The following is a 14122-nucleotide window of genomic DNA, read 5'->3' on the forward strand; positions in this document are numbered from 1 at the left end:
GCAGGTGACCAATCCCTTTTCCAAACCAAAAGTTATTATTTTTCTTAGGTTGGTCGTATTATACAACGAATGATATTTGGTGTATTTTAGTATTTTAAGAAATGCATACCTTTAGCTGCTCCAATAGCTATATTAACTCTTTGTCTCCAAGTCAAGCTTCTTCCTCCACGACCTATGCAAAACAACAACTCACAACACTACGAAAAGAAGACTTGACAAAAACATTTATATATTACATATGAAAATGACATTGAAATATCAATTAAAATTTACCAGTCATGTAATCTAGTAGCGAACCATTTGGTACATATTCATATACCAATATTCTCTCTCGTACATTCCCTGCCCAACATATTTTCACCTTTAAAATATTGCTCTTAAAAACTTAATAACGTTTCTCTTTTATCATTACTGTTTTGATGTATTCACCTGTAGTTTCTTCACAATATCCCACCAAAGCTACCAAGTTCTTGTGCTTTACTGATGACAACAGCTTCACTTCTGCTCAGAAGAAATCAATAGTTGTGAAAGTTCGATATTACTATGTCGTCTTCTGAAGTTTGAAATTTTTACTTTATCTACTATCATGTAGGATGTTAAATCACTAGTTTTCTGGTCTAATATTATTTTATGAACGGAAGTCTTTTACAATCGTTTAAAATACAGAGGTATCACCTTTCATGAAAAAAAAAACATCTTAGTCCCTAAATTTCTCTATATAACGAATTAACTCAGTCACTTTCAAATTAATACTTCGTAATTCCATTTCAATGAGAGAAAAACTTCATAATTTCACATGGATTAAACGATTAATTTTCAAAGAAAATTCTTTCTCAATTCTACAACAGAAAATTTGAACTATACTAAGCTCGATTTGACTTTAGAGTATAGTTTCATGTAAACTTTTGGACTACAAATGTTTTTAAAAAAAATGATAACAAAAAAAGTAAAGTTGTGAACTAGTTGACACAAAATAGATTGTTTTAGACGTAGGACTTTGGAACTAACTAACTACAAAATATTCCAACTCCTATATCTATCAAACATAACAAAACTTTAATATAAATCAACGTTGAATTTAAAAAGAAACGATTGAATTAATTACCATTTCGAAATTCATCAAGAGATGTATAGGAATCAGCATGAGGTCTTTTTATAGCCACAATTTCCCCTTCACTCTCAAGAACACCTTTATAAACATTAGCAAACGAACCAGCTCCCAACAAATATTCCCTACTGAAGTTCTTAGTTGCCTTCTCCAATTCCTCAAATTCAAACCTTCTCAGCTTCAACAACTTCTCTTCCTTCACACTTCCCTTACGGCTTCCCCCCCGCCCTTCCCGAAGTTTCCGCATAATTCTCCCCCGAAATACACAAAACAGCAATGCACCTAACGACGCCACCACCCCCACTCCGACGACATATTCTACCCATCGATTGCTCCGGCTCGGTGGCGGAGAAACCGCCGGGGAAGAAACGGAGAAGGTGGCCATTTGCTGTGAAGAGAGTTTAGAGAGAGATTGAAATTTAATTAGGGGAGAAGTTAATGTGGATTTTTAAGAGACGAGGAGAGTAAAGAAATGATTGAAGAGAAGAATTAGACTTGTTCTTCCTTGCCGGACGGCACAGAGAGCCAAAAGAGAGCCCCATAAAAATATTATGTACATGAACATTACGTACGTGTGGGTTATTTAAATCTTAAATTATAAATACCGATTTATTAATTAATTTTGTTTCTTTTAAGGATTTTTTTTCAAAAATATAATAAATCACAAAAATACCAATTTTCCCACGATTTTTTCCACATACCCATAATAAAAAATAACAATATCCAACGATTATTTTTTTAAGATTTCGATTTTTTTATTTGATACACGATCTTAAACCAAATAACACTAAATAAAATAATACAAGATTTAGGATGAAAATGGTCGACTTTCTAAATTTTGTGAGTTTGTTGTATTTATGAAAATTAACTTTTTAAAGTATTTTGATTATTTTACTATATCTAAAAAACAAGTGAATGGAAACATTGGACTACTAAAGGCTAAATATACATTAGAAGAATTTGAAATCTAACAAACTCATAGATTGAAGGTACAAAACACAAATAGAATAAACTAAGATCCAATGAAAAGAAATCAGTTTTTAAAATTCAACAAATTAAAATCTTAGTAGCAACTTAACAGTGATGTTAAATTAAGAAAAAAAAAAACTAATTTACTCTCAATGTTGTAATGAAAAAACATTAAAATTATTTAGAAGGACAAAACTTCTAAAATATTTGTAAATATAATGAAATTCCGTAATTTTTTTTTTTTTGCTTCATTTTACAAACATAACGATAAAAAAAAAATACATCAAAATTTATATATAGAAAAATATAGTAAAAAACTCAAATTAAAACTAAACTTAGGGAATGAACATCCTATTGAACAATATTTGATAAAATAAGAAAAATGTGTATTTTATATACTATATGTATATGTAAAAATAAATAAATAATTCAGATTATAATAATTTGTACTTTAACCACAAACTATAATAACTCATTTCAAACACATACTATAAAAATATAAATCCCAAACGCATATTATAATAATATAGACTATAATAATATGTACATCAAACACAAATTATAACAACTCATTCGTTGGTTCAGATATCCCAAAAACCATTTGGAGTTAAATTTTGTTTTAAGAAAGGAGAGTTGTTCGGTAACTCACATGGCTCCCATTGTAAACTTAAATAATAATTTTAAGTCTGATCGGTAAGGATTAATTTAAAACAAACACTATTTGTGAGTAGCAATAAATTATATCCTATTTATTACTTTGTCACTTTGTTTTTGCAATTGAAATATTTAAATAAATAAATAAGAAAAAAGGTCCCTCCCAACAAAAACGACAAAACACAACAATACAAAGCCTCGTGAAATTTGAATCAGTTCTCTGTGTTGATTTTAATTTATAAAAGTTGTTTATGATTAAACTAATAATGTTGGATTACACCTTTTTAATTAATTTTAGATCCGAGGTTTGGTAGAGTTCTATATTTTTTTTTTCACCGTTACAAATGCTTCATGTGGTATATATCTACGATTTTTTAGAATATGAAATATTGTCGTATATTTTGTAAATGTTTTGTTAATTCTATGTTGTTTTATAATTTGTCGTATGTTTAAACTTAATTCTTTTTTTTCTTTTCTGTTATATCGGTGGTATAAGGTAATAGACTTGTTAATTAATTTATTAAAAACACATATGGGATGTGTTTAATTAAAATCTGTTAGGTATAGTGTTCGAGATCTAAAATCCTACCTATTTGACGTAAAAGTTTAGAGATGTATAGGATGCCTTTTTGGAGAAAAACTAGAGAAAGAGAAAGTAGGAAACACACTTGAGCATTCAACGACCAAAGTTTTGTGATTTAAAAAGGGCAAAGCCCTTAATTTGAAATAACGATTGTAACAAAGAGATTTTATATTTATCGTGTTTTGATGGCAGTGGTAGATCTAGAAATTTTATACAGGAGTATAATCACTACAATATAATCATATTTTGTTTTAAATTAAGTATTATTTGACATATATTGTAATCTAACGCTTCAAATTTTATATTAAAATACAAAAACCGATCATGTGAGGGAGGTTTCTATATAAATCCGTCGGTGTTTGATAGCATGAAGGACAATCACTTCGTTGATTCATCGAATGAAAATTTTAAAAATGATGGATTAAATAAGGGGATATTTCAACGATGGTATACAAATGTTATTTATAAATATAATAAAGTGATCCAAGACATTTATAAAAAATAGCAAGATATCACAGTCTATGTACGATTGGTCATGTTAGTAGTCTATCACATATGGGATATTTTGTCACGTTTATTTTTTTAAAAATATAAATTTATAGCAATTCTTAACATATATATTTCACTTTATTTTAAAGTGGAGATGTTTGCGTCTTAATTATAAAACCACCGATTCACTATTAGTACAAAAGATGTGGGGACTTGAACACGAGACCTTCTTGAACCACTTGCTTGATACTATATTAAACGTCTATTAATCTATCAAAAAACTTTAGGTATTGATCGAAAGTAACTTCAATTATGCATCACTAACCTTATTAACATACGGAAAAAAATATCAAACCTTAATAACATATGGAAAAAAATTTCAAACATGTAAACTGAAATTGAAATTGGGTGAAGAAATATGGACGTAATAAAAGACCAAAAGAGATATATACCAAAAGATTTATACAAAAGTAAATTTGTATATTGTTTGATGCTAGAGATTGATGAAAGGTTTGTTTATTCATAGTAAAATGATGTCATTGTTGTTTTTTCCAACTAATTAAATCAGGACACAAAATTATAGTTTGAAATAAAGAAGAACAAAAAATAGAGATGGTATACATTTAGATATTAGAAAATAGCAAAAATACCTTTTATGACGGTAAGACAAATGAGTGAAAAGAACTATTAATTGTCAACATAATCGTATCGATAACACGACAAATAAAAAAGAATTTTTTAAAAATATAAAAAAATTGATCAACTATTTACATCTTATAGAACAAAATTATTGAAAAACAAAATTCATTACATTTTGATTTTTGTATGAAACGTAAATATTTTGTCAAATGTTCTATTTTATTTACAATTTTTGTTAGTTTTTATTAATAAAAAATCCGATCACATTTAACTTCCCATCTACCTAATTAAATTTTGAATTATTATTGAGATTTACAATAATTTTATTTTATTGTGTTTACAAAATAGAATTTTAAATAATATTTAAATATAGGTTAAAAATTATAATAAATACACTTCAATTTGTTCTTCAAACGTTGCAATATCATCTCACACATTTTATAGGTGATTCAAAATTTATTCTCGTGATCGAAATTATTTTAGAATTTTGAATAGAAATTGGAAACTTTACGATGATCTAAATTTATTTTCACTCCATCCGATGTTTGAAATTTATACTCCATGGATATTTTTTAAATCTTTATAAAAACTGGAATGTAGTATTAAAAAATTTCAAAAGTATAAATATATGTCTTTTTAGGGTTTATAAAGATAGGTTTTTACTAAACCGGTTTCTATCATTGATAATATAAATGATAGACTTCTATCAGTTTTTTTATCACCGATAAACACTGATATTCGAGTTTCCATCAAGCTATGTCGATTATACACTTTTATCGATTTTTAATTTTTATAGACATTGATAAACAACGTTTATCAATATTTATCAATCATCGACTTACAATGTTTCTATCATTAATATAGTTTGGTCCATTTTGTCAATATATTTAAAAAGCCTTTAATACTTAAGGATATGTGCATATTTTTTTTTTCAAAAATAGTTTAAAAGAATAATAATAATAAAAAAAATCAAAAAATACTTTAAAAGAATAAATATATATAAAAAAAACAAACTATTTATGCTCTTATAAAAATTAAAAATAATAATTAAGTGTAAATATTTTCATTTTTTTTACCATTTATTATTTTTGTCAAATATAATTTAACCTTAAATATAGAGGCTTGGGTACTGTATATTATGTTGTCTATTTTGACCTTATCAATTAGAGAGGAGGAGAAAAAAAGGACAAAAAAGCAGACGTTGGATACCAATTTTTATTGTCTCACTCTGATTGAATATATCATAAAATTCATTGTATAAGATCGGTGTACATATCCATTATGTCCATAAATATTTATTACAAAGAAAACTCCCTATATTGACCAATTATTCTCCGTTTTCTTTTTCTTTCTAAAATCTCTCCACTATTATTGTATTTTATTTATTTACTTTGATTTTTCAACACATCAATTAAAGTCTGAAAGATAAATTTTTAAATACAATAAAATGAATCAAAATATTAATAAAATATACTAAAATTTAAATCTGTTTTGATAGAGTTTAATTATTATATAAATATTTTCAATTTAAAATAATTTATTCTGTAAATATTTTTAATAGTGATTTATAATAATTTATCTAAACTATTATTAATTGATTTATAAACCTATTCGATGCTAAATTTGTTTGTAAAGTTATTATTTTGCAGTATGATATCATTTATAAGATTAAATATTCCAAATAAAATAATAATAATAATTATTATTATAGAAAACATTAATGAACTAAAATCTAAACAGAATTACCGATGAAAAAAAAATGGTTACAATTACAATATTCACAACAAAATCTCGGTGGCGTTTTAATTTTTAATATGAATATGATCGCCTTTTGTTCGTTGTTGGTATAAAAGATGACACCTTTTGGGTTGTCCCATTGATATTTCATCACTTTTTTCTTTAATCACTTTTGCCAATCACATCAACATATTCCTGTAAAATCACTTTAGATTTTCTTTATTTCACTCAATTCCTCACATTCTTATCCTCATCCACCATCATTTCAATGGAGACTTCAAAGAATCAAAATGAACATTTTATCTAGAATTCCCAAAATTTGAAATTGAGGCAAATTCGGGCTTTAAAAGGCATAAAGATGTCAACGAAGTGTTAATCTAACTCATACCCATGTTGAAATCTGGAGAAAACTGTCTGAAACGCACATAAAGTTTTTGGTTAATTAACCCCAACAAATGGTTTGAGATTAATGAACTTGATCAAGTACTTGCAAGAAAGTGCCAAAATTCACCAAATATCTTGCGAATTGGGTAGTTGAGAGAGGTAGGGACCGCCTTTTAGGACCGATTTTTGCGATTTGTTGATACTAAAGAGAGAGACCCGTACGTAATATTTTCCACCTTTTATTGCGCCCGCCTTCGACATTGTCTTCACTTTTCTCTCTTTCTTGGGGATCACCATCACTGGATTTCGATCCAACCCAGTTGATTTCTTCTCCATTTTTTCCTCTTCCCGCCTTTGTTTTTTTTTTTTTTTGTTGATTGATCTCGCTTTGCTTGTGGGGTTTCACATTCATCATTTCCATGGGTACTCTTTGAATCTAATTGATTTTTGTTCCTACTGTTTTTCTCTTTTCTGGGTTTGTTGTAGTTTGCATGTTTGGGGCTGCTTGCGGCTGGGGTTTTGTTTTTGATTGCTGATGTTGGATTTGTTGGCTTTTTACAGCGACTGAAAACCCATTCAATAGCATCTTGAAGACCCTTGAGAATCCTGAAGGGGGAGTGTTCGGAAAGTACTATAGCTTGCCCGCTTTGAACGATCCTAGAATCGGTGAGCGGTCTTGCTTTATTTGACTGTTTGTTTGATTCCTGTGAAATTAAAGCCAGAGAAGAGAACTTTGAGTGTCTTTGTTCATGTGGCTTTTCCCTTTCGAATCAGTGAAGTGGGGGCTTTTCCTTCCACAAGCGTCTTTTTATGGATTCCTTAAAAGCTTTATTAGATTCTATTCTGCTTCTGCATAAAAAGCGTTGGTGGTTTTAGTGTTGTAAGTTGAAACTGCATTATGATGGGTTGGATATTGATTGTTGGGTGGATGTTTCTTTGGCAGAAAGGCTCCCATACTCCATTCGGATACTTCTCGAGTCTGCCATTCGAAACTGCGATGAGTTTGCGGTTAAGGCTAAGGATGTTGAGAAGATTATTGATTGGGAGAACACTGCTCCCAAACTGGTTGAAATTCCTTTCAAACCTGCTAGAGTGCTGCTTCAGGTCTGCATTTTGTTTCTGAAAGATGATTATGGATTTGTGTTGTCATATTGATGTGTGAAAATGGTATACATTTAGGATTTTACTGGCGTGCCTGCTGTTGTTGATCTTGCTTGCATGCGAGATGCAATGAACAGGCTCGGTGGTGATTCCAACAAGATCAATCCGTTGGTGAGTAGTGAGCTTCATAACTTCTTGTTCTTTATATTTGTCAATTATTTATAATTCAATCTGATACTCAAACTGTGAACACCGAGCAATGACATGTGAATATCATGAATACAGGTTCCAGTAGATCTTGTCATTGACCACTCAGTTCAGGTCGATGTGGCAAAAACAGAAAATGCAGTACAGGCAAATATGGAACTTGAATTTAAACGAAACAGGGAAAGATTTGGCTTTCTGAAATGGGGATCGAGTGCTTTCCACAACATGCTTGTCGTACCTCCAGGATCTGGTATAGTTCACCAGGTAAACTTATAGGTGTCTTACAACACCTGAGCAGATCATCCTGTTGTCTTAATAGAACTTTACTTTCTTGCCTTCTACTTGTCAAATAATGTTCTATCATTTTTCAGGTTAATCTGGAATACCTTGGCCGAGTGGTATTCAACACAAATGGTTTGCTTTACCCTGATAGTGTTGTGGGAACCGATTCACACACAACGATGATTGACGGATTGGGTGTTGCTGGTTGGGGTGTTGGTGGGATAGAAGCAGAAGCTGCAATGCTTGGACAGGTAGAGAGATGTTGTGAATTTGTATTTGCTTTAGGGGACTGAGGATTAAGTTTTTCCTAGTAAATCAATATCAATTACCAACTTATGTTATATTGGTCTTAGTTTTCATTGCCTGTGTATAATCATTATTTTTTGGTATTATATTTTTGTTATCTTGCTGGAAACTGGTTGACTTTGTCCTTTCCTTTTCTCTTTAATTTTAGCCAATGAGCATGGTCTTGCCTGGCGTTGTTGGTTTTAAATTAGTTGGAAAGCTGAGAAATGGTGTAACAGCTACAGACTTGGTTTTGACTGTGACTCAAATGCTCAGGAAGCATGGTGTTGTTGGCAAGTTTGTGGAGTTCTATGGTAAGCCAAATCGATCTTTCTTAAGGATATAACACAAATCGATCATTCTTAAGCATATAACAGATACAGGAAATGTGAAATATGTGATGCAAGCACCGGACGATAGTTATAAACAATAAATGTAGGATTATTGTCCTTGCCATCTAAACTTCCTTTTCCTATAGTCCTCTTGTGTATCACACAATTGAAGAAGAGAGTAGACATTTTTACTTGGACTTCTTTTTCCTTTTTTAATACCTTAAAAAGAATGCATCATTGTATTAATTTTAAAAATTCGAACAATAGATAAGGAAATGATGTGGCTATAACGTTTTGTAAGATGGAGACCAAAAAAGTTAATAAAATAAAAAAATCAGTGTATGTGTGATTGTATAATTTGCATATGTAAGATCCATTTTCCCCAACAATTTCGATATTTATGCCACCCATTTTCTTATAATGGCATTCAATGTCTATGCAGGGGAAGGTATGGGTGAACTATCTTTGGCCGACCGTGCCACAATTGCCAACATGTCCCCTGAATATGGTGCAACAATGGGATTCTTTCCTGTGGATCATGTCACCCTGCAGTATCTAAAACTGACTGGAAGAAAAGATGAAACAGTTAGTAATTTCTCATACTGTCGTTCAGCTAGAGTAATTCATTTTTGCTTTTATTCGAGTGCTAACTTGAGAATTACCATTCAGATTTCTATGATAGAATCTTACCTGCGGGCTAATAAGATGTTTGTAGACTACAGTGAGGTAAACATAGAATATCCTCTTTCCTTGCTTCATTGTCATTCTTTCACTTTATTTTCCAATTCGATTATTGTCATTCTTTTACTTTGCCAGCACCCATCTCTCTCTCTCTCTCTCTCTCTCTCTCTCTCTCTCTCTCTACATCACTCAATATTTTGGTTCTTTCATATCTAAGTTAATTTTACTGAATGCAGCCTCAAGTTGAAAGAGTGTACTCCTCTCATATAGAACTGAATCTTTCTGATGTCGGACCATGCATATCAGGTCCAAAAAGGTAGCTCAAATTATGTTAGAAGTACCTCTGTGAAGTTCAATATTAACCTAGCATTATTTAACTTTACATTCTTCTTCTTATTTTTGTAGACCACATGATCGAGTTCCCTTGAAAGAGATGAAAGCTGATTGGCATGCATGCCTTGACAACAGAGTTGGATTCAAGGTGGACATTTACCTCAGCACATTAATTTTGGAGAGAATTACTAATACTATCGATGTTTACTTGGGAAAAGTATTATTATCTTGTATAACAGAGTAGCATTCTTTGTAGAGAGTGAAAGTATCTATTCTTTTTTGTTTTTTCTATCAAGTTTAAGCTTTATGGGATTAAGCATGGCCAAAAGATTAGTGTTCCAATAGTTGTCATCTAATTCTTTTTTTTTTTTTTTTTTTTTGCCTGCATGTTTCTAAATCTTTTACCTCTGTTTTTGCCGTTCTAATTATTTTATATAACAACATTATAGGGTTTTGCCATACCAAAGGAAGCTCAAGTAAAGGTTGCAGAGTTCAATTTTCACGGATCCCCAGCTCAGCTTAGGCATGGGGATGTTGTAATTGCAGCTATCACTAGCTGCACAAATACCTCAAACCCAAGCGTTATGCTTGGAGCTGCTTTGGTGGCTAAAAAGGCTTGTGAGCTTGGGCTAGAGGTTGGACGTCTGCTCAATTTTGAAATCATAGTAACCAATTCCTCTGTGCTTTATCAGTTTTGATTCAATTGCAACTTTGTAAATCAGGTTAAGCCCTGGATTAAGACGAGTCTTGCTCCAGGCTCTGGGGTGGTGACGAAATATTTGGCGAAGAGGTATTTTTGCGCAGTGCAATATGTGAAATTTTTTTCAAAAGCGAGAATATCATCTAAAGTATGCATGCTTACATCTGCAGTGGCTTGCAAAAGTATCTTAATCAGCTAGGATTCAATATAGTTGGTTACGGATGTACTACTTGCATTGGCAATTCTGGAGATATTGATGAATCCGTTGCTTCAGCAATAACCGAAAATGGTAACTATTTGCATTGGGTGGAATGTTGGATACTGTTTTAAGGTATTCTAGTAACTCCATTGTTAATAATATTTGAATGTCCAGACATAGTTGCTGCAGCCGTACTGTCTGGAAATAGAAATTTTGAGGGTCGTGTACACCCTTTGACGAGGGCCAACTACCTTGCTTCTCCTCCTCTTGTTGTTGCTTATGCTCTTGCTGGCACAGTAAGTATCTTCTAGTTCTCTCTCTCTCTCTGTGTTTTGAATCCGAGATGAATGCTTGTAGATGCCAGATTCCATAAGCCCTCAAACACCTCTCTACTCCTTGAAAGTCAGTTCCATATCTTAAAATGAATGTACCACCATCCATGAAAACCACATCAAATTACCTTGATATCTTAAACATAACAAATGCATAACTCAGAAGCTACTTTACAGGTGGATATCGATTTCGAAAGTGAGCCTATTGGGGTGGGAAAGGATGGAAAGAAAGTATTCTTTAGGGACATTTGGCCAACTAGCGAAGAAGTTGCAGAAGTAAGCTACTATACTTTGACGTGCCTTCTAGATGTTTGAGCTTTTTGATTGTTGTATTTGGAACTTATTCATTTCTCTTCTTAATTAGGTTGTAAACTCAAATGTGTTGCCTGACATGTTTCGTGCCACATACCAAGCGATCACGGAAGGAAATGCAACTTGGAATCTTTTATCGGTTCCTGAAGGAACACTCTACTCCTGGGACCCAACATCGACGTACATTCACGAGCCTCCGTATTTCAAAGATATGAGCATGTCTCCTCCAGGGCCTCATGGGGTCAAAAACGCATACTGCTTGCTCAATTTTGGTGATAGTATTACAACTGATCACATCTCACCTGCTGGTAGCATCCATAAAGATAGTCCTGCTGCCAAGTACCTTCTCGAACGTGGGGTTAATAGAAGAGATTTCAACTCTTACGGAAGTCGCCGTGGTAATGATGAGATTATGGCACGTGGCACTTTCGCCAACATTCGCATAGTCAATAAACTATTGAAGGGGGAAGTTGGACCCAAGACGATTCACATCCCCAGTGGGGAGAAACTTTCAGTATTTGATGCTGCAATGGTAATTTCTCTCAGCTTTTCTTTTTTGTACCATATTGATCGTCTTCAATAGGAAAAAAAAGTTCCTTCTTGTCCTTAGATTTTACATCTTTTAACAGAGATACAAGAGCGAGGGGCAAGATACAATCATTCTCGCTGGTGCCGAGTATGGAAGCGGAAGTTCTCGTGATTGGGCTGCCAAGGGGCCAATGCTTCTGGTATTATTGTGCATTCGAATATATACATTATAGCTCAATTCTACAACTATGGGCTGACTTCCCCTGGTGATAATTTAATGATGCTCTTTGGAACTTTTCCCAGGGTGTTAAAGCGGTTATAGCAAAGAGCTTTGAACGTATACACCGCAGCAACTTGGTCGGTATGGGTATCATTCCTCTATGTTTCAAGGCTGGGGAGGATGCCGATTCTCTGGGATTGACTGGGCACGAACGATTCACCATCGATCTTCCAAGCAATGTGGGTGAAATCAGACCTGGTCAGGATGTGGCTGTGGTGACAGACACTGGAAAGTCTTTCAGTTGCATTCTAAGATTCGATACAGAGGTACTTCCCTAATCATTCTCTGTATGTCTTGAATCTAAACGACGACTCCAAAAAACCTAGGCGGGTTCTCACAATCTAAAGTTTGCTCTGGTTTGAATATACAGGTGGAACTGGCATACTTCGATCATGGTGGAATTCTGCAGTATGTCATCAGGAATTTGATTCACTCAAAGCACTAAATGAGTTAAGGTTGGAGCACTGAATCTATGAATAAAATGTGGAAGAAAGTTAACAAAGTTGTGAATTTGAAGAGAATTGTTTGGAACTATCAAGTTTTTTGTTTCAATAATCCTCCATATAATCTATATGAACATAATTTGATCAATTTTGTTTGAAGAGAGAAATAGTAAATTTGTTGCCAGGTTATGATGACAAGAAGAGTGTTTTCCATAATGGTGCTCCTGAAAGAAGTACTAATTTTTACACTTTCCTTTCACTATTTCAAGTATTTTATTGTTTCAAATTTTAAGTTTGAAAACTATTTTTCTTATTAAAATAAAAGTTAATTTAGATAGTAGTGCTTGAATTTTCAAGGCGATGGAAAATATTTGGGTAGAATGCTTTTTATCCTTGAGTTCAATTTAGTTTTAGATTTCAAAATAATACATGCTTTACATCAATTTTTCACTATGAGATATCATAGATTTTATTGAGCCCAACTAACAATTGGGAGAGATAATAATAAAGCAAGGAAGAATGATCCCTTGGCTGGGGAGACTGATGGCACCGTAAGAGAGTTCGACCGTGACTGTGAGTTCATTTAAGTAAAAAGAAAATGTTTTTCTGGAACCTTATTTTTGCAAAAGTTATTTAAAAAATACTTTAAAAAATTGATTTGAATAGCTTTCAAACGCTCTAATTTTTTTAAAATAATTTATCTTTTAAATTAAACACTTGAAAATGTAATTCAAACATATTATTAATCGAATGATAAACCAAATATGGCTAATTATATTTTGGTCTAGGATAGACCAAGTATCTGGTCAATTATATTTTGAGGACAGATTCTAAGATTTCAAAGATCCGTTCAAGTATATTTTTGTGATGAATGTTGTCAACTTCAACCAATTCCACCTAACAATCTGTAGAGGTTCAATTTGCAAATTTGTTCACTGTAGCTTAAAAAAATTAGAATTTAGATTAACATTCTAAAAGTTAGGATTTAGTTCTTATTATTTATAATTAACATTTTATTCCTATAGTTTAATGAAATTTTGATAGAACTAGTTCTACGATAGAAATCATTTCCTTTAAAAAAAAAAAAGTATTTATGAAAATTTTATCATAAAACAGATAAAAGATTAAATTCTAATTTCTACGATTACACCAACTAAATATTAATTTTCTTCAAAACATAAGAACTAAACTTGTAAATTTAAAATTTGTTTGCACATTGGTTTCTTAGTGACATATAATCAAGTGGTATTAATTGCTGTTAAAGACCCGTAAAATCTACCAGAAATACATAATACCAAAATTGGGTCTACTTTCTTTCTGTAATAATGAGACTTCAAGCCACGGCTTTTCATTTCCTATCACTTCCTTTCACAGAAACAACCGGGGGTGAACCAAAATCGTACCTAAACCGACTATGGTCGATTTAGTAAATGTTCAAAACCGACCCCGACGAGTAGTAAGATTGGTTGAACACTTAAAAATACTTTTTGAAAATTTTCAATTTAGAACTTTCCGAAACCTTCCGAAACCAACCCCGACTGACT

General features: G+C 32.1%; 2 protein-coding genes across 2 annotated transcripts; one reads left to right on the top strand and one right to left on the bottom strand.

Moving 5' to 3' along the window:
• Positions 1–86: 86 nt before the first annotated feature.
• LOC103485360 (probable receptor-like protein kinase At4g39110) lies at positions 87–1613 on the bottom strand. Its single transcript, XM_017043820.2, has 4 exons — positions 1106–1613; positions 430–501; positions 274–342; positions 87–172 (listed from the first exon to the last, which is right to left on the bottom strand). The coding sequence occupies exons 1-4, from the start codon at positions 1491–1493 to the stop codon at positions 87–89; spliced, it is 615 nt and encodes a 204-aa protein (XP_016899309.2). The 5' UTR covers positions 1494–1613.
• Positions 1614–6741: 5128 nt separating this feature from the next.
• On the top strand, positions 6742–12726 carry LOC103485166 (aconitate hydratase). The gene is made up of 20 exons (XM_008442655.3): positions 6742–6986; positions 7125–7229; positions 7507–7667; positions 7743–7835; positions 7950–8135; positions 8243–8404; positions 8608–8752; positions 9213–9355; positions 9440–9496; positions 9688–9767; positions 9857–9932; positions 10234–10419; positions 10507–10574; positions 10655–10773; positions 10858–10979; positions 11193–11291; positions 11380–11859; positions 11957–12055; positions 12159–12401; positions 12506–12726. The coding sequence occupies exons 1-20, from the start codon at positions 6983–6985 to the stop codon at positions 12578–12580; spliced, it is 2703 nt and encodes a 900-aa protein (XP_008440877.2). The 5' UTR covers positions 6742–6982; the 3' UTR covers positions 12581–12726.
• The last annotated feature ends 1396 nt before the right edge of the window (positions 12727–14122 follow it).

Source organism: Cucumis melo, chromosome 8, assembly GCF_025177605.1.
Source record: "Cucumis melo cultivar AY chromosome 8, USDA_Cmelo_AY_1.0, whole genome shotgun sequence".
In the NCBI taxonomy this organism is placed as follows: Eukaryota; Viridiplantae; Streptophyta; class Magnoliopsida; order Cucurbitales; family Cucurbitaceae; genus Cucumis; species Cucumis melo.

Excerpts from the sequence above, each read along its gene's own strand:
- LOC103485166 (XM_008442655.3), top strand. Across the intron at positions 8,405-8,607 it reads AAGCTGCAATGCTTGGACAG|CCAATGAGCATGGTCTTGCC; the intron begins GTAGAGAGATGT and ends CTTTAATTTTAG. Across the intron at positions 10,980-11,192 it reads CTTATGCTCTTGCTGGCACA|GTGGATATCGATTTCGAAAG; the intron begins GTAAGTATCTTC and ends GCTACTTTACAG.
- LOC103485360 (XM_017043820.2), bottom strand. The coding sequence starts at position 1,493 with ATGGCCACCTTCTCCGTTTCTTCCCCGGCGGTTTCTCCGCCACCGAGC. Across the intron at positions 502-1,105 it reads TCTTGATGAATTTCGAAATG|AAGTGAAGCTGTTGTCATCA; the intron begins GTAATTAATTCA and ends TCTTCTGAGCAG. Across the intron at positions 343-429 it reads ATATTGTGAAGAAACTACAG|GGAATGTACGAGAGAGAATA; the intron begins GTGAATACATCA and ends TATGTTGGGCAG.